We start from the raw sequence: 22,388 nt of genomic DNA, 5'->3' as shown, positions 1-22,388 counted from the left end.
TGTAAAATTCTTTCAGTCCATGAGTATGAAATATCTTTCCATTTATGTATGTCATCTTTAATTTTTTCATCAGTATCTTATAGTTTTCAGAGTACAGGTCTTTCACTTCCTCTGGTAAATTTATTCCTACATACTTTATTCTTTTTGAAGTAATCGTAAATGGGATTGTTTTCTTCCAGGATAAATCATGTTAGGGCACAAAACTAGCATCAATAAATTTAAGATTGAAATCATAACAAGTAATTTTTCCAACCACAATCCTATGAAACTAGGTATCAATTACAAGAAAAAGACAAAAATCATAAAGGCGTAGTAGCTAAACAACATGCTACTAAACAACCAATGGGTCAAAGAAGAAATCAAAGAAGAAATTAAAAAATACATACAGACAAATGAAAATAGAAACACAATGATTCAAAAATCTTTGGGACTCACTGTTCATCTCTGGAACATTCCTGCACTCCCTCCTTGAGTGTGTACTTTGTTTTACTAAACTACTCTGCTGCTCACTTCTCAGGCATGCCTGGAAATCTGCTTTGAGTATGTTCTTTTGCTTTATTAAACTACTTTTTGCTTGTATCTACTTGACCTGCTCATGGATTCTTACAAGGAAGGAAATAATAAAGATCGGATTGAAAATAAATGAAATAAAGATTTAAAAAATCAAAAGATCAATGAAACTAGGAGCTGGTTCTTTGAAAAGACAAAATTGACAAACCTTTAGCCAGACTCATCAAGAAAAAGATAAAGGTCTTCAATAACTGATGTTGGGAAAACTGGACAGTTACATGCAAGGGAATGAAACAATTGCTGTCTAACTCCATACACAAAAGTAAACATGAAATGGATTAAAGACCTAAATGTAAGCCACAAAACTGTAAATCTCTTAGAAGAAAACATAGGCAAAATCTGTTGAATGTAAGCACGAGCAATTTTTTCCTGGACATATCTCCTCAGGCAAGGGAAACAAAAGCAAAAGTGAACAAGTGGGACTACCTCAAGCTAAAAAGCTTCTGTACAGCACAGGACACCATCAGCAGAACAAAAAGGCAACCTACAGTATGGGAGAATATATTTGTAAATGACTCATCTAATAAGGGGTTAACATCCAAAATATATGAAGAACTCATGCACCTCAACAACCATAAAACAAATAACCCTATTAAAAACTGGGCAGAAGACCTGAACAGATATTTCTCTAGAGAAGAAATACAGATGGCCGACAGGCACATGAAAAGATGCTCCACATCACCAATCATTAGGGAAATGCAAATCAAAACCACAGTGAGATGTCACCTCACACCAGTCAGACTGGCCACTATCTAAAAGACAAAAAATAACAAGTGCTGGCAAGTATGTGGATAAATTGGAACCCTCCTACACTGTTGGTGGGAATGTCAGTTGATGCAGCCACTGTGGAAAGCAGTATGGAGGTTCCTCAAAAAACTAAAAATAGAAATACCATTGGTCCCAGTAATTCCACTTCTAGGAATTAACCCGAAGAAAACAAAATCTCTGATTTGAAAAGATATATGCACCCCTAAGTTTATTGATGCATTGTTTGCAATAGCCGAGATATGAAAGCAACCTAGGTGTCCATCAATAGATGAATGGATAAAGAAGATGTCATAGAATATTATTCAGCATAAAAAAAGAAAAAAATCCTGCCATTTGCAACAACATGGATGGACCTAGAAGGTATTATGCTCAGTGAAATAAGCCAGGTGGAGAAAGACAAATGCCATATGATTTCACTTATTTGTAGAATGTAAAAACAAAACAAAACAGAATGAACAAAATAGCAGTAGATTTATGGACACTGAGAAGTGACTAGTGGATACTATAGGGGAGGGGTTGGGGTGGATAGGTGGAGGTTGAGGAGGATAAAGGGGCAGAAAAATTTTCAATTATAAGGTGGTCACAGGGATAGTAGTACAGTTTGGACAATATAGTCAATGATTCTGTAACATCTTCCTACATTGACAGATAGTAACAGGACTAGTAGGGGTGAGGATTTAATAATATAGGTAACTGTTGAACAACTGTGTTGTATACTTGAAACCAATGTAAGATTGTATATAACTATACTTTAATTTTACAAAATGATGTCTCTGTGATTTATCCACATTGTTGCATGTAGCTGGACTTCATACACTTTCATTGGAATATGGAGTACCTCTATGTGAATACACCAAATAGATCATAAGATCATAATTTACCTAAGGGGGAAAAACAATTCCTTTAAACATTTCTTATAAGGCTGGTTTGTAGTGGTGAATTCCTTTAACTTTTGTTTTTCTGGGAAACTCTTTATCTCTCCTTCAATTCTGAATGATACCCTTTACAGGTAAAGCATTCTTGGTTATAGGTTTATTCCTTTCAGGACTTTGAATAGATCATGCCACTTCCTTTTAGCCTGTAAAGTTCTGCTGAAAATCAGCTGATAGCCTTATATGGTTTCACTTGTAGGTAACTAGTTGCTTTTTCTTGCTGCTTTTAAGATTCTCTCTTTAAATTTAATATTTGACCTTTTTTTTTTTTGACATTTATAGTATGTGTCTTGGAGTGGACCTCCTTAGATTCAACTTCTTTGGTGATGTCTGTGCTTCCTGGACCTGTATGTCTGTTTCCTTCCCCAGGTTAGGGTAGTTTTCAGCTATTATTTCTTCAAATAAGATATCTACCCCTTCTCTCTCTCTTGTCCTGTGACTCCTATCATACAAATGTTATTATGCTTGGTATTGACCTAGTAGTCCCTTAACCGGTCCTCTTTAAATTTTTTTTCTGCTCAGCTTGACTGTTTTCCACTACTGTGTTTTCCAGATTGATAACCCATTCTTCTGTATCCTCTATTTTGCTGTTGATTCCCTCTAGTGTACTTTTTCATTTGTTATTGTATTCTTCAAGTCTTATTTGTTTTTATATTTTCTATCTCTTTGTTTAAGTCCCGCCTGAGTTCATCCACTCTTTTCTCAAGTTAAGTGAGCATCTTTATGAGTATTAATTTGAACTCTTGAACTCTTTTCAGGTAGATTGCTTATCTCTCTTTCATTTAGTTCTTTTTCTGAGGTTTCATCTTGTTTTATCATTTGGAACATATTCCTCTGTTGCCTCATTTTGCTTGGTGTTCTGTGTTTATTTCCATGAATTAAGTGGAACAGCTACCTCTCCGGGTCTTGAAGGAGTGGCCTTGTGGAGGAATGTCCCCTGGGTAGGTTACCTAGCAGTACTGGCTGGCTGGAGTTGGAGCAGGTGCTGGCTAGGGTGGTCCATGCCGGGATTGCCCTGGTGGGACAATGGGAGTTGGAGGGGACACTGGGATTAGTGGGCACCCAGAGGGGTGGCTGGAGTGGGTGCCATCTGGGTGTGTTCAGAGGTGCTTTTACCTGGGCCACATTGGCAAGATGCTTGGAGCTGAAGTGAGCTCAGGGCAAGGGTACTATTGTATGCTGTGCTGGGGCCACCTTGGGGAGATAGCTGGAGCTGTTGTAGAGCCTTCGGTGGCAGCCCTAGCAGGCCACTAGAGTGCCTAGACCCTATCCCCATCTGTGCTTTCAAAGTGGAAGGGAACATAAATAATCTTCCCAGTGCCTCTAACCTCAGAGAGGTTTCTAGTATTTTCCTCACTGTTTGGCAGATGCTCTGGATTAGTAAATGGATTTCCTTCACTTACAGTCTAGTTGTCCCTTAAACTGACATTTTTTGCTGTGCTAAGGGTGGGAAAAATTTTTTTGTGTGTGTCCCTCAGTGATATCCCTCCCTATGTCAGTTCCGAACATCAGGGCTGAGTTCCAAGTGTTCCTGTATCTCTCTCTCCTGCTATTATCTGTGTGGTCCCTCTATCCTTCTTTGTGCAGAAATGTTCAATCAGCCCTCACTTTTCCAGGAGGAATTGCTCTATATGTAGGGGTAGATTTGGTGTGTCCACAGGATAAGGTGAGTTCAGGTCTTCCTATGTTGCTATCTTGAATGCCACCTACTTCGTATGTTCTTTTCTTTTTTTACTTCATATGTTCTTAAAAAGTTTTGATCTAAGCACATTTGATCCAAGACTGAGGTGTTAGGTCTTCCTGATGTGTTGATTCATTTTTTCATCTCTTAAGAATCATATTATCCTCAAATTGTTCTATTTTAATACTCTTTTCTTGAAGTTATATATATATATATATATATATATATATATATATATATATATATGTAATTTTCTTTTTATTTTGGAATCATTAATATACAATTACATGAGCAACATTGTGGTTACTAGATTCCCCCCATTATCAAGTCCCCACCACATACCCCATTACAGTCACTGTCCATCAGCATAGTAAGATGCTATAGAGTCACTACTTGTCTTCTCTGTGCTATACTGCCTTCCCCATGACCCCCTACATTATGTGTGCTAATCGTAATGCCCCTTATTCCCTTTATCCCTCCCTTCCCACCCAACGTCCCCAGGCACTTTCTCTTTGGCAACTGTCAGTCCATTCTTGGGTTCTGTGAGTCTGCTGCTGTTTTGTTCCTTCAGTTTTTGCTTTGTAGTTATGCTCCACAGATGAGTGAAATCATTTGGTACTTACCTTTCTCCACCTGGCTTATTTCACTGAGCATAATACCCTCTAGCTCCATCCATGTTGTTGCAAATGGTAGGATTTGTTTTCTTCTTATGGCTGATTAAGATTCCTTTGTGTATATGTACCACATCTTCTTTATCCATTCATCTACTGATGGACACTTAGGTTGCTTCCAATTCTTGGCTATTGTAAATAGTGCTGTGATAAACATAGGGGTGCATCTGTCTTTTTCAAACTGGAGTGCTGCATTCTTAGGGTAAATTCCTAGGAGTGGAATTCCTGGGTCAAATGGTAAGTCTATTTTGAGCATTTTGAGGAACCTCCATACTGCTTTCCACAATGGTTGAACTTGTTTACATTCCCGCGAGCAGTGCAGGATGGTTCCCCTTCCTCCACATCCTTGCCAGCATTTGTTGTTCCTAGTCTTTTATATGTTGGCCATCCTAACTGGTGTGAGGTGATATCTCATTGTGGTTTTAATTTGCATTTCCCTGATGATTAGCAATGTGGAGAATCTTTTCATGTGCCTGTTGGCCATCTGAATTTCTTCTTTGGAGAATTGTCTGTTCATATCCTCTGTTCATTTTTTAATAGGGTTATTTGCTTTTTGGGTGTTGAGGCATGTGAGTTCTTTATATATTTTGGATGTTAACCCCTTGTCGAATATGTCATTTACAAATATATTCTCCCATACTGTAGGATGCCTTTTTGTTCTGCTGATAGTTTCCTTTGCTGTACAGAAGCTTTTTAGCATGATGTAGTCCCATTTGTTCATTTCTGATTTTGTTTCCCTTGCCTGAGGAGATGCAATCAGGAAAAAGTTGCTCATGTTAATATTTGGGAGATTTTTGCCTATGTTGTCTTCTACGAGTTTTATGGTTTCATGACTTACATTCAGGTCTTTGATCCATTTTGAGTTTACTTTTGTGTATGGGGTTAGACAATAATCCAGTTTCATTCTCTTGCATGTAGCTGTCCAGTTTTGCCAGCATCAACTGTTGAAGAAGCTGTCATTTCCCCATTGTATACCCATGACTCCTTTATCGTATATTAATTGACCATATATGGTTGGGTTTATATCTGGGCTCTCTAGTCTGTTCTATTGGTCTATGTGTCTGTTCTTGTGTCAGTACCAAATTGTGTTGATTACTGTGGCTTTGTAATAGAGCTTGAAGTCAGAGAGCGTAATGCCCCCCCACTTTATTCTTCCTTCTCAGGATTGCTTTGGCTATTCAGGGACTTCTTGAAGTATATTTTATCTGAAATCTATTTACCTGAGATTCCATCCTATTTTGAACCCATGACAATCAAATTTTCAACATCATTCCACCAAAACTGTGCTTTGTTGAGAACTTGTTTAGGTCTGTTCCAGCTGCCATAACAAAAACACCATTTGGGGTGACTTTTACAGCAGAAATTTATTTTTCACTTTCTGGAGGCTGAGAAGTCCAAGATCGAGTCACTGGCAGTTTCAGTGTTTGATGACCACCTGTGTCTTTGTTCATAGACTATCATTTTTTTGCTGTAATCTCACATGGGTGAAGGGGAAGGAAACTTTCTCAGGGAGCTTTTGTAAAGACACTAATCCCATTCATGATAACTCCACCTTCATAACTTAATCATTTCACAAAGGCCCCACCTCTTAATACCATCACCTTGGAAGTTAAGACTTCAGCATATGGATCTGGGGGAAATAAACGTTCAGACCGTGAAAGAACTACAGGCCTTTGGCAGAGAGCACAGGATCTGGGGTGAGGTGGGATAACTGAAGAATTGGGGCCATGTATGTTCAACTTTGCTAGATAAAGCCCCTGCTTTCTAAAGTGGTAGTACAACTTTACACTTTTATTAGCAGTAAAGACAGTTCCCATTTTTGTATATTTGCCTATGGTTGTGATTTACAGGTATTTAAAGATTTGCCAACCTCTAGAAGGCATGACAACAAAAGAAAAATAGATGAACTGGACTTAAATTTTTTTAAAACTATCTTAACTGTGGTAGTCTGAATGTTTGTGACCCCCAAAATTTGTATGTTGAAATCCTAATGCTGAATGTGATGGTATCTGTTGGTGGGGACTTTGTGATATAAGGTCATGAAGGTAGAGCCCTCATGAATGAGATTAATGCCCTTATAAAAGATGCCCAGGTGAGCTCCCCTGCCCCTTCCTCCATGTCAGGATACAGCAAAAAGGCCAACCAAGATGGCCCTCATCCAACTCAGCTGACACACTGATCTCAGACTTCTCTCTCCAGATCAGAACTGTGAGAAATAAATTTGTTTTTTATGAGCTATCCAGTCTGTGATATTTTGTTAAAGCAGCCCAAATAGACTAAGACCTTAACTATATCTAAATGTCCATTACAGGTAGTGTTAATTTTATTTACATTGTTATGAAACAGATCTCCAGAACTTTTTCATCTTGCAAATGTGAAACTCTATACCCATTAAACAACAATTTGTCTTTTCCTCATCCACCATCTCCTGGTAACCAGCATTCTACTTTGTTGCTATGAATTTGAAGACTTTAGATACCTCATACAAGTAGAGTCATACAACATTTATCTTTTTGTGACACCTTATTTCACTTAACATAATGGCTTCAAGATTCATCCATGTTGTAGCATGTGACAGGATTTCCTTTCTTTTTGAGGCTGAATAATATTCCCTTTTGTGTGTGTGTGTGTACATATATATACACATATATAACATTCTGTTTACCCACCCACTGGTGGAGATTTCGGTATGTTACTTCCACTTTTTGGCTGTTGTGAATAGTGCTGCTATGAACATGTGTGTGCAAATTATTATTTTGGATATACATCCATAAGTAGGATTGCTGCATCATGCAGTGTTCTATTTTTAATTTCTTAAGGAACCTATTTGCAAAGCATATATCTGATAAGAGACTTTTATGAGACTACATAAAGAACTCTTACAACTCAATAGAAGTAATAAATAACAAATAAAATCTCAAGGAACCCAATTAAACAGTCAAAGGACTTGAATAGACATTTCAGCAAAGAAGATATATAATGGCCAATAACCACATAAAAAGATGTTCAATATGGTTGTTAGGGAAATGTAAATCAAAATCACATTGAGATACCATTCCACACCTACTAGGATGAACAAAATTAAAAAATTAGATATTAACAAGCATTGTTGATGATGTGTAGAAATTTGAGCACAATAATTAATCTACTTACTCAATTATGTTGAATATTTGCATAATATTCCACAAGATGTTTCAAACTATTTTTACTAGTTTCCTATCAGAATACTTACATTTTTATATCACTCTTTTCATTAGTTTTAATCTTTTTATTAAACAGGTTTATTTTTAGATAATCTGTACATTACAAACTTCATCCTTTTAAAGTGTGCATTCAGTGATCTTTAGCATTTTTACAGAGTTATGAAACCACTACCATAATCTAGTTGTAGCATGTTTCTACCATCCCAAGAATGAATTGTAAGGCAGCCAAGGTGGAAAAAGGGAGCCAAGATCACCTCAACTAATTAAGGGGCATTATAATTAGCACATGCAGTATCGGTAGGTCACGGGGAAGGCAGTATAGCACGGAGGAGACAAGGACTCTGTAGCATCTTATTACGCTGATGGACAGTGACTGTGGTGGAGTGGGGCGGGTACTTCATAACATGGGTGAATGTTGAAACCACAATGTTGCTCATGTGAAAACCTTCATAAGATTGTTTTTCAATACCTTAATTACAAAAAAAAATCACCTCAACCATGGGGAATATGGTGCACTCGGTGAGGTTCTCCTGGCTGTTCAGGGCTGTTTCAATTTTACATTCCAAGTATAAGGGTTACACTGTCAGTAGGAAGGCTTTGTGGACACAAAGTAGCCATTCAAGTTATCTTTAGTAAAGTGAATGGAAACACAGGGGAGTGTCTGAACAATGTCAACAAAGTCAGGGAGACATTGAGTTGTTTGGTGGGTGTGAGATGTTTTCTCATATAAAAAGCTAAGAAATGCCCCATCAAGTGAAAAGGCAGCAGGGACCTTGTCCTTGGAGGGGTTGTGATCCCCTGGAGGGCGTGTTTTTTTTTCTGTAGCTGACTGGAAGCTACTGAAGGATTTTAAGTAGTATATATATATATATATATATATATATATATGTCACACAGCTACCGCGACATCAGCGTAGTGTGGATTTTAGAGAGCAAAGCTTGGAGGAGAAAAAAAGTGTGAAAGAGTGTGAGAGAAAAACAGGATTCTCACTGGGCAACAGAAGCATCGTACATTTATTAAGTAGGCAAAGCAGTGCACTGAGGGCTTTTCATTCATCTGCATATCAAACAAGTATTGCTTTTCATATTCGCAGCTTCTCTCCAAAGAAGCTTACTCAAGGTAACAACAGGTATCTAGTGGCCCAACCAGGACTTAAAGCTGATTTTTGTTGTTACAGGAAGGACAAAAGCAAGACAAAACAAAAACCAAGCCTTTGATGATGTAAGTACATTCAGAATTTTTATTTCAAAACAAAGAACCACAGTTAACAATAATAATAGAAAATCCACTTGGAAATATTCACAATCTGGTCACTGAGAAATGGGAAAACTTCCACACTGCGTGCCTGCCAACCCAGTTCCTGAGGAGCCAGAAGTAGAGGTACAGTCACAGGAAAAGGCACCCCGTTCCAACAAAGCCACCCTGCCCTTTTCACCCAAAGGCTAAATGACCAGAGGTGAGGATTAGCACTAAAATACTGTTATAGGCAAGGCTCTGGGCAAAGGGCTGGAAATGTCTAAGCACCAAGGAGGGAAGGGGGATCAGGCAAGACAGGAAAAGGGGAAGAGAGGAAAAAGTGTCATCGGGTCCCATCGTCTTAACAGAAACACTGGGGAACGAGATGCCTGTGGAGGTGTCTGACCCGCGACAAGCATGAGTCCTTCCATCTCATTCAACTCTCTGAATGGCCCCTGAGCTGGAAGTCTTCAGTGTGTTTCGCATCCCCTTAAGTGTTCTCTCCCCCCGAAGCCGGGTGGCGCCCCCAGGAGGCCACAGCCTCGACCTCACCTTCCTTCCTACTCCCACCATCCGAGTCTAGAGCGAGCAGTCCTCCTCCCCTCACCTCCAGACTAAAGAAGTTCTGCAACAAGGCCGGGAGCCCGGGGGACCCCACCCTGAAGTGCGGAAGGAAACCACAGATGCAAAGCCCGCCCAGCAGAGGCCGTGCTAGTTATACAGTTCTACCGCCTTCTGTCCAAAAGGGGGCTGTAGGAGCATGGAAGAAACAAGTTACCAGGAAACTCCCTCCACCCAGAGCAAAGTGTCAGTGCACAGACATTCATACTCTCTCAAGTGTGGGCTACATGGCAGGTCCTCCTCCTATCCCAAGGGTGGCCTATGGGAAAGATGAAGTCCCCTGAGGGCATTGACAAAACACCACGGAAGGAACCTAGCAAGGGTAACTTCAGACACAAACAAGCATGCAACGACCCTAAAGCAACAACATATTTCAACTAAGTACTAATGGTCAGGAAAAATCCTCTCCCAGAGCTGAGGTTACAAAATCCAAGTTAGCTATGAACATTCTCTTTTAAAGCTATGGCTTAAAATAAAATCAAAAGCTAAAATCTCCTGAAGAACAACATGGAGACATATTGAACCTCTGCCAAGAACCAGTATTTTAGGTTGCTCTTTTAGAGGGCTCTCTCTCTCCAGGTGGGTGGTAGGAATACTTAAAAACAAACAAACAAACAAACAAAAAAACCCCAAACAAGTGAGTCCACTACAAAGGGAAGTGTTTGGTCCAGGGAGGGGAGAGAGGATTTCTAGAAACAACCTTCCCTACTCTGGACTCCACCCAAAATTAGAACCCATCAACCACCAGTAACTACAATTCCATCTTTGTAATAACCATAGTTTTCAAGTAATACTACATATAGGCTTAAACAAAGAAAAAAGTTCCAAAGGAAACCAGTAGCTTCTTTATACAGGCACATAACTTTTCTGAGGAATCACACTTGAGAATTTGCATCTGAAGAACAGAAACTGTTGAGAGGCAACATGCAAACTCCATACATCCTCCAATAACTCGTCATTTCCCCCTAAATTCCTCCCTTATTGCAACTTAGCCTCTCCCCCCACAAACTCTCTTGAGGCGCCTCCCTTTAACCTCGATTTCCTTATGCTTTTGTTATTTGGTAAAATTACTTTACACTTAAAAAAATAAATATTTATGCAATAAAACCAGAAGGTAAAATAAATAAAACTCAAGTTAATTTGCTCTGCAGAAGTGTATGGAAGTGAGGAAGGTGCTTATTGAATTCCTCTCAGCCCCCCACACTCCTGTACGTCTGCTTCCTGGCAAGCGAGGCAGGGGAGCTGCACCCTTACTCTTCCTCCCCATATGCCCTGGCCAGGCGGTACCGGAACCCAAGGGAGGGAGAGCTGGCAAAGCTGTCATCCGCCAAGGGGCCAGTTCCTCCTGAAATGAAGGCGGGCTCACTTGGTCTCTCCTGAACAGAAGAGAATATCCAAGAAAGGAAATGTTTAAAAAGCTGTCGAGGATGTGACTAGCCCCAGCCTTGGGTTCCTCTGAGTGCTTGTGGAGTGTGAGGGATGAGATAGGAAACAAGTAGCAGCATTCAGAGACAGTCCTGGGTTACCACCTGATGAGGCCTCTCCCTCAGGCAGGGAGAGGTTGCTTTTGCCTACGGGGAGGGAGGCGGGATGAGGGGCACCTAGACGGCGGTGGTGCCCTCCTCCTTCACAGGCGGGATGCTGTTCATCTCCACCACGGGGTCTTTCTCGTGGGGCCTCTCATGCGACTGCCCTTCAAAGGCTCGTGTAATTTCCTCGAAAGTCCTGCCACGGGTCTCAGGGACTTTGAAGAAGGTGAAGATCCAGAAGATGACAAGGAAGGCGGAGAAGATAATGAAAACGTAGGGTCCTAAGTAGAACTGGTGAAAGGGTGCAGAAAAGCGTGTCAATATGGAAATCTGATCATGGACAAACTTGTTACCTTTACAGCCATATTTGCAATAGTCGTCAAGCTATAACCCGTCCACATTTAATGAAAACAGGAAGGCTTCCTCAGAGATTCATTCATGGTTCCAATGCTAACTTACACTCTCTGCAATTTCGTGTCATTCTGAATATTCCTATTCATTAAAGTTAGCTGTTTCCAAATACCTAGTGAGTATTTGAGGACTTTGATTATTATTATTTTTTAATTCAAAAATACTTTATTGCTAAAAATGCTATCACTGAGTTTTCAGCAAGTTGTAATCTTTTAATCTTTTTACTGGTGGAGGGTCTTGTCTTGATGCTGGCTGCTGACAGAGATTATTATTTTTAAAATATTGTTTTTAAAGACCAGGGAAATAGGAAATGCATTCTAGATGTACACTTCACGTTCCTTCATTTAAAAAATCAGCTCCAGGGCACTTTATGATAGGATCTACCTCATCCTATGCTCAGTGAACCTTTATCAGCATGAAGAGCATTAATGTGGATTCATGTTATGGATTTCAAGTGCTGGTCTGGAATCCTTTAAGGCTTACCACCGCCATCATTCACTGTTTTTAGGCAAAATTATGCCTATTATCAACCCAGACTAGTGGTCTTTTAAAAGTTCCTAGTTTTGCCTTCTTGCTTTAATCTTTTCTATCAATTCTTCTTTTTCTGTAGGTCACTTAAGTGAGGGAAAGACCTAGTTTAAAGTATTTGACATCTAATCCTTCATGGTGTCAATAACCATATCTTAAACGTTTTGGTGTAGTTGGGTTAATTTAAGACGGGAGAGGTGACTTTTAGTTTACTTACTGTGGCTGAGGGGAACAGCAGTCCGACCAAAAAGTTGGAGGTCCAGTTGGAACAACCAGCCACTGCCATGGCTGTTGGGCGGGGTCCCTGGCTGAAAAGCTCGGCCACAATAAACCAGGGAATGGGGCCTGGGCCAATTTCAAAGAAGGCCACAAAGACCAAGATGGCGGCGATACACACAAAGCTCATCCAAGTATAGTTATCCTATGTGAGGGACAGAAGAGAGTTAACACCTTAGTCAGCATGACCTACTGGACCCACAGGGTGGTACTGACTCATGAAAAGCTCCCCATCCTGTGGTATAATGGAGTCACTGGACTGAGTCAAAGCCTAGAGCTTTTTAATCCTAGCCGTGTGATCACACGCATCATTTTACACTGAGATCATCTCATCATCTGTAAAATGGGAATCATAACCTCAAGATTATTATGTAATGTATTTTACAAGCTCCATATCATACAGGTGTAAGGATTACAGCAGTTTAATTACCTGTCTCTGATGACCCACTTTTCTTAAACCTCTGGGCATGTTGCTTCTCCCAAATCTGACTTCCTCAGTCTCCAATGTCAACTGCCCACCCCTGTCACAGAGTCACCTGTCACCTCTCTCCTTCCCCACCTTCCCTCCTTTCCTTCTCTCAAAGAGCACCCACCTTTAACAACAAAGAAATGGTCATGAGGATGGAACAAAGAGCCATCCCTCCAAGGCCAATCAGGTGAAGGGTCCTTCTCCCTGCCCGTTCCACCAGGAACACCTGGAGGAAGAATACAAGGTGAAGCCTGCCATCCTTCTCAGGAAAGCACCCTCTGAGCTACTGACTCTGCCCCACCAGTAACACAATACTTTAACTGTCACAGGTCCCCTTTTCAGCTTGAAGTTTAAAGCATCCTGTATGGCCTCACACCCCTCTTCCCCATCAATTCCATATTTGCTTAAAGAGGGTGAACACTGCTTATACCCATCATTCAGTCTGTTTCCCCAAAGAGGAATTAAACAAAAAAAGGTTTAAATGATGGTGGTAGATGGAAGGACATGCAGCCCATCTTTGAACATGTGTATCAAGAATTCCTCTCCCCAAGCCCCCCTAAAATCATCAAAGCACCCAACTTACAGAAACTACAGTGAAGACAGTATTGACGACACCTGCACCAATGGTGGCATAGATTGGCTCCTCAACACCTGCATCTTCAAAGATTCCTGTTGAGTAATAGAACACCTAAGAGGAAACAAAAGCAGTTGTGCATAGCAGTTAGAGAGAGAACCCTCAACAAACACACTCAAAACTCCCAGGAGGTAACGTGTCCTTTCTGGAGTTTTTTGTTCAATCACAGTATCTTTTCTGCAAATGAGTTATCCTCTGTATCCTATCTCTGTTCTCCTTGTACTTCTCAATTCTAGCTGCCCATTTCCATGTTTTCATCTAATTATGCTTATTCCTACTGTTTCATTTAGTCTCTTCCTTACATCTACTGTGTCAGCTTTTATAAAAAGTCTATTAGGTTTTTCAATTAGCCTTTTTCAATGGCAAATTCTCCTAACTCTTAAAACTGTGATAGGCATATTGATGTCCTGATTTGATAGTGAAGACAGAGAAGTAACGTCAGCCTGCTCATGTAATTAGTAAGAGCCTGGGCAGGAATTCCTAGCCCTAGATCCTAATACCAGCTACTATTTTAATTTTATATATTATTTTACTATTTGCCAAACACTGTGCTGAAACATAGGGTTGCTACAACTACCGGACTTAGAAAGAAGTCAAAATACTGGACTCAGATTCCGGTAACAAAGGACCGTACACAACACCCAGCGTCAACCAGCCCCTCAGGTTTGGTTCAAGAGTTCACTGTTTAACTCAAGTATTTGTCTTGACAGCAGTATTCATTAGATTTTTTTTTGATGAATATGTGCCTCCACATTGGGATTTACCAACAACGGAACAGATAGAAACTACTAACGTTAGGGTATTTACTATAGTAAGATTAAGGTTGTCATCCTGATTGAAAATTGCTGTTATAGAAGAGAGGGGTGAGCTAATTAAGACCTTTAAAAAATTCTAGTATTTAATGACATAAAGCTTGTAAGGGAAGTTTCAACAGTTAAAACTCCAAAGAATAGTTGTGCCTATTTTCTTCCTTATATAAGGGTAGGTTGGAAAAGTGATTTGCATACACCATTTCTGCAAGTGGGAGGGGTCTGCGCTGCAGAGTGCCCACCTATCACTGGAAACACCCATAGCTACAACGGGCTTTTCCAACCCCACTGCTCTGAAAAACCTTTTCCCCTCCCTAACAACCAGAAGGACACTTGTATTTGAAATAGCACTGCTTCTTGTGAGGGATTAGCGGCTGCTACATCAGAACCTAGGAGGAGAGATGGTTTGAAAGAGGCTTTCAGATGATTTTGATGGATCCTAGTCTCACATTTCATTTGAAAAATCTCCATGATAAAATACACTCTCAAGACTTTTCAGGAAAAAAGATTGTTCCTCCAGGCTTTATACTGATTTGACTGTAAAGTCCTGGAAAAAAGCCAAGGCGTATAAATTCTTGGATCTTCTTTGTTGTATGGCCTCGTTATCACTGATGACCTCATGTAAGGTAGAGCACAGTTAAAGAAGATGAAATAAGAGTGGTCAAAAAAAGAGAATTAATGAAAATTAGATAATGTGTGATGCCCGTATGTCTAGAAGAGAAGTATCAACCATATTCTAAGACTAAGGGTCTTAGAATTTTTCTAGATGAATTTTTCATTTTTTCATTTTCCCCAGAAAACATGTACTATTGATATAATTTTAAAAGAAAAACTAAACCAAATCAAAAGCTGGATAATCAACATTTTCTGAGGGGCTGCTACACGGCAAGCCTTGTAGGACAGTCTCCTGTAAGCAGGTGAGCAACACCCAGAGCGCTGCGCCCCGGTGAGGCGACCCCAAGGACTCACGGCGTTGATTCCGGACAGCTGCTGGGACAGCTGCAGTATGAGGGAGATGATGATCGGCTGGCGGTAGCTGGGCGCCCTGAAGAGCTCCAGCACCGTGACCTGCTTTTCTTGTGCCATCCTCATGCTCTCGTCTTTCATCTCCTGGATGTCCTGAGCCACATCCTGGGTGCCCCACAACCGCTGCAGGACTAGCAAAAAGAACACAGAGGAAAGGGTAAAGCTCTGGAACTGTCCCAAATCCCTTTCTCCCTTAAGACAGCCGGAAGATGCCACACGAGTTGGGCCCAGATATGGCTGATCAATCGGCATCCGTGCCTTCTCATCTCATTCTTTGGGGGTGGAAGTTTCTCACTGAAGAGTAATCAGAAAACTCTCTGCTGGGCTTTGGAGGGGCAGGGAAAGGGGAGGAGAAAACTCAGATCCAATGCCCTTATCCTAAAACAAACCATACCACCTGATAAAACTCCTAGTGTGAAGGTATGATAGATACTCACTCTTCTTCGCGTTGTCCTCTTCCTTTCTGTTAATGAGCAGGAAACGAGGACTTTCAGGGCAGAATGGAAGGGCTGCACTTTGTAGGACTGCTGGAATGATGGTGAAACCCAGCAACACAGGCCAAAGCTCTTCAGTCCCCAAGATAACTTTCAGACCAAAGATCTAGAAACAAGACAAAGGCAATCCCATACTTCATAGGCCTCAAGGAGATTTGAGAAGTTCTGAAAACCATCTGTTCTTTACCACAGGGAAACGTAAATTATGTTTCTTCTCCTTTCTCTAACCTGCCTGTTTCTTTAGCCATACAAAGTACAGTAACAATAAAACCTGAAACTCATATATATAGTTGAGTATGTGCCAGTCTTTTTTTTTAATTGACCATCTTTTAGGTATACTAAGCAATATGTAAAGGCAAATAAAACATGAGTCTGGCCCTTCTTGTGCATGACCCCTGCTGTAGAGGTACATGTGTGCACACACACACACAAGTAACTATAATATATTATGGTAAGTGCTGACTCCCAGGAGAATGAGCCAGCAGGCAAAATGGATTAATTATTCTGGGAAAGTCTGAGGCAATAACATTCCTGCTAAACCTTGAAGGATAAATAGAATTACAGTGCAGAGAGGAGGAAAGGCATTTTAGGTAGAAAGAAAACATGGGAGAGCCTGACCATCCAGACGTTAGGGCAGATAACCTTGAGTATCTACGTTAACTCATTAAGGGGCTATGACAACTAACACACATTAAGTATAAATTCTAGAGTACCTGGGCCACCAGAATCCCAATGACAATTCCCAGCTGATTGAGAGTACCAAAGGCCCCCCGTAGGGCAGTGGGTGATATCTCTCCAATGTACATGGGCACAAAACCTGTGCACAGTCCGCAGAAAAGGCCGATAATCAATCGGCCTATGATCAGCATTTCAACCGACGCCGCTAATTTGCAGAAGCCCAGAAGACACCCACCAGTGATGGCCAATAGGTTGACAATAAGCATTGAATTGCGCCTGAAAGGTTAAACAAAGACAAGTGAAGTTAGCAAAACAGGTTTTTTCCCTGCTTTCCTCATCATTCTACCTGTCTCCACGCTCGTAACACCTTCTCTTTTCATGTAACTTTTCCACTTCCTATTATCAGAACATTGTTAGTGGAAATAACCAGAATCAATGGTTTTTCCATCTCTGTATGCATAAAAGTCACCTAAAGAACTTAGTTTACGATTTTCCTCTCCAAGTCCCAGCTTTAGCTTAGGATTTTAGCAAGTCCTTTCAGGTCAATGGTTCTCAAAGTGGTCCATGAACCAACAGCAACAGCTAGACATTTGCTAGAAACTGAAAGTGTCCACCCAACCCCAGATTTACTAAATCATCAGATCTGACTCTGGGGTGGATCCCAGCAATCTGTGTTCTAATAACACAGGTGATTTGATGCAAACTCAAGTTTGGGAACCACTGCCTGAGGCAATTCTGAGATAGCTGGTCCATGAACCACTTGAGAGGAATTTTTTTGACCAGGGCCTATCTTTTGAATACTTCCTACTGCACTTGTTACAATGTAGTTGTGCTTAGATGTCGACAACATACTAATGATGATAGATTATTTCAGACAAAAGTTTTTCTACATCACAGAAAACTTTGTGCAAAAAGTAGTCAGCTTCAGCTCTCCTTCTCTACACTATATTGTGGTGATACCATTAACAATTAGTATTGATAGCCAGTATCAAATAATGAATTCCTGCATTTATGGCTAAACATAGGAAGCAAAGCCACTGAAACAGACCACTCCAGCAGTGATTCTTGACTTGAGTGGCCCACTGGAATTACCTGGGGAACTTTGAGAAATACAGATACATGAGTCGTATCCCCAGAGATGCCAATTTAATTAACTGGCTTGGGGTGTGGCCTGGCACTGGGACTTTTAAACTCTCCCAGGGGATCCTAAATGTGCAGGCAAGGTAGGAAACTTGCTGCAAAGCGAAAAATATCATCCCTCATCCTTACTTTGACCTCTCTCTGCATTTCCTTTCCTGGTTCCCCCTTCTCTATTAGGTTATTTTGCTAATAAAATAACAATAGGAGGAAAGCCCCATGTTAGTCATGGGAGGCACATGTTAAAATTTTAATGACTTTAGCAGATAAAACGTAGCCTCAAAAATGAAAACAAAACAAAAACCAAACATTATCAAGTAAAATAGGTTGCTTTAATTCTCAAAAATCTTGAATCCATGTTTCCAAAACATCTAAATATAAACTAATGGTTCCTTCACCTCTCATCACTCATAGTGTTCTACCTACCCTATAAGACATCTTATTAAGCCAGCAGTTAGAAGATGTAATTTTCTTTTTGGGGGAAAGAACATTTCAGTTCAGTTAGTTGGCCATTACCCACATTTGCCACAGAGCAAGGATTATAAAATAGCTTCTCTCAATACCGCTGTGTAAAATAATGAAAACACTTAAAAGAAATCCCAAAATATTTAAGAAAAGCAAGCATCTTGTGACTTTGTAAATTATTATATGTATGTTTCTGGGAAACTCCATAGCAGATTTTACTAGAGAATGACTGAGTTAGCTAAGGCTGGACTTCAGGCCAGTCATGCACACGGCCCATCTTCTTGAAGAGTAGCATGGGCAGTCATATTTGGTGCCTGCTGGACTGTTTCCGTTGATCAGAATTGAGGTGCTCTTGTTCAAATGCATCATAACCTCCAGCCCTAACTCTCCACACCAGGCCTCAGTGTAACAAGGACAGCCCTCTTCCGTGCCCAGTTTCTAGTCAGTACCTGCCAAAGCGGTTGACAAAGAGTCCAACGGAAAAGGAGCCAATCATACCACCAACGGAGAAGATGGCCACAGACAAGGACCAGAGGGACGTGAGTAACACCTCAGTGGGAGGCTTTGAGAACTTATCTTCCAAAGTGTAATTGAGAAAGTCCTTTATGATCTGAAAATTAAAACGGTTGCGGGGAGGACAGGCTGTTACGGTTGAGTGAGAGGTTCTTTCCTTCCTAAGAAAACAGCACTACGATTACTTTGTAGGTAGAGAACCAAGGGAATGAACAGCTGGGGGTGGAACAGACAACATGAGATAACGTTACTAGCTCTGAAAAGAACAATTTTTTGTCCTGAAAATCCCAGTAGTAGTAGCACCTATGTTCACTGACTACCCAGAGCTCTCCTAGGAGCCCCCCTTCATTGGTAACTAAGCCCTAAGGGACAATAAGGCAGTCTAACACCTCCACGGGGTGGAGAAGGAACAGAAACGTCTGGGATACGTGAGCCACTGGGCTTTTTTCCCTTGATCAGCGATGCAGCTAGGCTTCCCCACCAAGATTATTCTCCCTCTTAAGTTTCATTCAAGCAAGACACCAAGTTAGTCTGCAATTCCTAATATTTGACACCCCACTTAAAGGAATGATTCCCTATTCCAAATGTGAACTCTGGCTGCCTGGCACTCACCATCTCAGGAGCATTGATGACTCCTGTGTTGTAGCCAAACTGGAAAGACCCTATTGTAGCGATGGTGATGGCAAAGATCAGAGGAGCCGTGACCTGCGGGGAGGGGGGAGAAACAGTCTTTAAAACTCTTGACTGATGATTGTCTCTTACTAATTACGGAGATACATTAGGGAGACATGCCTATGAGTGGTATGAAAAAAACAGTTAATGGGATTTAGGTAATGATCCGGGAATACAAAAGAACAGGTTCTACCTAAGAACTTACCTGGAGATACACATACAGGCACTGGCACGTAGAGTAAACTTGGGAAAGTGTCAAGGAAATTCAGGAAGGAAGGAGTAAGTTAAGAGGAACTGTGTTACTGGGTTTGGAAGCATTCAAAATACTGCCCCGGGTAAAAGCTAGCACAGGATGCGCTCAGAATAGAAGACCTGGGAGCGGGAGGGAACTCCCTTTAGGATTCCTACCCACAGATTACTTTGGAAACCGCTAGACCGAGTGTAGTCTCACTTGCACCCCGACTCCACTGAAGCCGAGTGGTGCTGGCGTGCTTCTTCGCCCCGGGCGGCCCTGACCTCCCTGGATGCTGTCAGCGTCAGTATCTGCCCACTGTGCCCTCCCGGCCGCTGTACCCCGACCCGGTTGAAATTCCTCCCCCACAGTTGATACTGCACTGCCAGCCCCGCCCGGCAGGGGGAGAGCTAAGCTCACTCCCAACCCAACACTAAGGGGGAACCAACCCCGTCATCTCTCACCTGGCTGGGAATATTTCCAGTGGGAGTTATCTTGGATTTCCACCTCAAGACAGCTAAATCTTTATTCCTGAAGCCATCCTCTATGGCTGCCAAGCCTTCCGTATCCTAAACTCCTCGCCTCTCAGGTCAGAGAGTGGCGGGCTAGGAGTTTCAGTTCCCCAAATTGACCTGGTCTCCTAGGCCAGGCCTCGGCAGAGCAATTCCCATTTAATGCATTTCCCTTCAGGAAAACCTCTTCTTTTCCTCCTCATCATTTATCATCCTTGTGGGCCTTTTCCTCTTCCCATTTTTATCCCTTCTCTTATCTTTATTTTCAAACAAATTGCCTTACTGAGAACGCCGTCCTCCCTACTGCATCCTTAACACACAACAGGGTACACCTGCATCTCGAGCACTCAGAGTACCAGCTGCACACGAAGGACGGCTGGGATTCTTTCTCAGGAGAAAGAGGTTAAGGAGCGGGTGCTGGACACTGACCCATGTCCCCAACAAATCCCAGGCCCTTTCAAGGCCTAATGCTTCCAGCGAAATCCTCATGAGGCTCTGTGACCCACACTCTTCATCAACACAGCCCAGCAGCCCCGACCCCTGAATACTCAGCGGTCTCACCCGCACGTCCTCAGTAGCGTGTAACTGTGTGAAGAAACAAACCCAAAAAACAACCCTGGGCAACAACTCAACTTCGCCAGGTGACCCTCCCCACGACAGCAGATGAGTGGAACTGGGAAAAATCCTTTCCAGGACCTGACACACTCAAAGAGAGCTGGTGGATCTGTGCCATTGCAGGCTGGAGGCGAAACGGAAAGGCCTTAAGATGGCCAAGTGACTTAGGATAAAAGAGAGCACAGCAACCAATCAAGGTTCGCCTTTCTCAGTGTCCCCCAAACCAGCAAAAATAACCAGTAGCTTTATCATTCTTACCTTCGGCGTTCCCATGGCCCCAGTTTAATTCTTTCCGATTCTTTGATAAAGGTTAAATTAAGTGGGATTTCAGAGACACCTCTTCCAGCCAACAAAACCTCCAAAATGTCCTTGGGGATACCAAGTTTCTCTTCAGGTTCTCAGTACGGCTGTACGTCCCAACCTCACCGTTAGAGAGCCCCGAGGCACTTATTTATAATCTCTGCAAAGGGTGGAGCCTGGGAGACAAGCCCCCAGCCCCACCCCATACCGCCCCCAGTGATCTCGTGACCTTTCGGAATTTTGTGACATCAAATTCAGTCCCGAACCTAAGCGACGTTTCCCTCCCTCCTCTAAAAACCACATCCTTCACCCTCCCTACTACAGTTTTTTTAAAGGCCGTCCTCCTTCCCTTTAATAATAGCTGCTACAGCCTCTCAGTTTCACAGACAAAATGCTACCAGGAAAGCCTTGAGGGAGGGCAAATACACTTTTATTTTTGTTCTGGCATCTGCTTGGAATTGAATCATTCTACAGACAGATGAGAACCAATGCTCTTTATATAAGGCAAAGTCGAGTGGGTGCTGCTATCTGAGAGTTAAGGTTGTTTGAAGGGAGTATAAGCAGAGAGAATTCATAGTCCTGTGATGTGATCAGCTGCATTTTGATGCAGTCTGGTCTACAGTCTTGGAGGTGAGGGAAGGACAGTCTGAGAGAAGAAAAGCAAGTGAAGAAAGAACTGGGTCAGTTTGGGGCTCTACTTATCTTCTGACTAGCATAATAGCTCCTGGGAGGAGAAAACCTGGATATCTAGGAACCAGACCTTCAGGGCTGCAGGAAGGAGAGAAGCAACTGCCAGTGGGATACAGTCCAAAGTCCTTAATATGACATTTATGGAACCAACCTTTCTGAAACCATTCTGCAATGTTTTGCCTCTAGCCTTAGGTTCCATCTAGAGATGGAACAATTCTCAAATTCAGTTAAACAGGCATTTCCTGACTACATACTATCTACCACCAGGTACTCTCCAAGAAGTGGGGGACTCATCAGTATATACGACAAAAAAGTCCTGGCCCTTCAAGAATTTATAGCATTTCCCTTCTTCCACTAAAAAAAAATGGGACAAAGCCAACTGATTCTCACACAACTGGAGACAATGATCAATATCCTATGAATTATGGAGCGTGCATTTCTTGAAATAAAACATAAATATTTGCTTACCAAGTCATACAAGAAAATTGAGCAAGATGAGTAGTAAAAACAGATAGGAATAATGTGAACAGAAGATGACGAAGGGTAATAGACTGAAGTGGCTCCAGTGTGTGAGAAAACATAGCACAACTATTTTGTTGTGCTTAAAGAGTTGGGTAAGTAAGAGATAACATCAAGGCTCTGCCGGAGGGAAACATCAGTGGTCAAATTCCTAATGCCTGATTAATCTGTAGCCTAGCAACCCCCTGGGGGTTAT

At 41.7% G+C, this 22,388-nt stretch overlaps 1 protein-coding gene across 1 annotated transcript; it reads right to left on the bottom strand.

The window, feature by feature from the left end:
- Nucleotides 1–9,038: 9,038 nt before the first annotated feature.
- Nucleotides 9,039–21,202, bottom strand: SLC2A3 (solute carrier family 2 member 3). The gene is made up of 10 exons (XM_036909927.2): nt 20,942–21,202; nt 19,265–19,357; nt 18,589–18,749; nt 16,573–16,813; nt 15,803–15,965; nt 15,309–15,496; nt 13,480–13,584; nt 13,021–13,122; nt 12,369–12,572; nt 9,039–11,503 (listed from the first exon to the last, which is right to left on the bottom strand). Exons 1-10 carry the CDS (start codon nt 20,954–20,956, stop codon nt 11,285–11,287), a joined length of 1,491 nt encoding a protein of 496 aa, XP_036765822.1. The 5' UTR covers nt 20,957–21,202; the 3' UTR covers nt 9,039–11,284.
- Between the last annotated feature and the right edge of the window lie 1,186 nt (nt 21,203–22,388).

Source organism: Manis pentadactyla, chromosome 14 (assembly GCF_030020395.1).
Source record: "Manis pentadactyla isolate mManPen7 chromosome 14, mManPen7.hap1, whole genome shotgun sequence".
NCBI classification, from domain to species: Eukaryota; Metazoa; Chordata; class Mammalia; order Pholidota; family Manidae; genus Manis; species Manis pentadactyla.
Note: the sequence above shows the minus strand (reverse complement) of the source record. Positions and strands in the feature narration are given on the sequence as shown.

Coding starts and splice junctions, on each gene's coding strand:
- SLC2A3 (XM_036909927.2), bottom strand. Junction 18,750..19,264: donor TCATCAATGCTCCTGAGATG/GTGAGTGCCAGG, acceptor TTTAATTTTCAG/ATCATAAAGGACTTTCTCAA. Junction 13,123..13,479: donor CTGTCTTCACTGTAGTTTCT/GTAAGTTGGGTG, acceptor TTCTTCCTCCAG/GTGTTCCTGGTGGAACGGGC.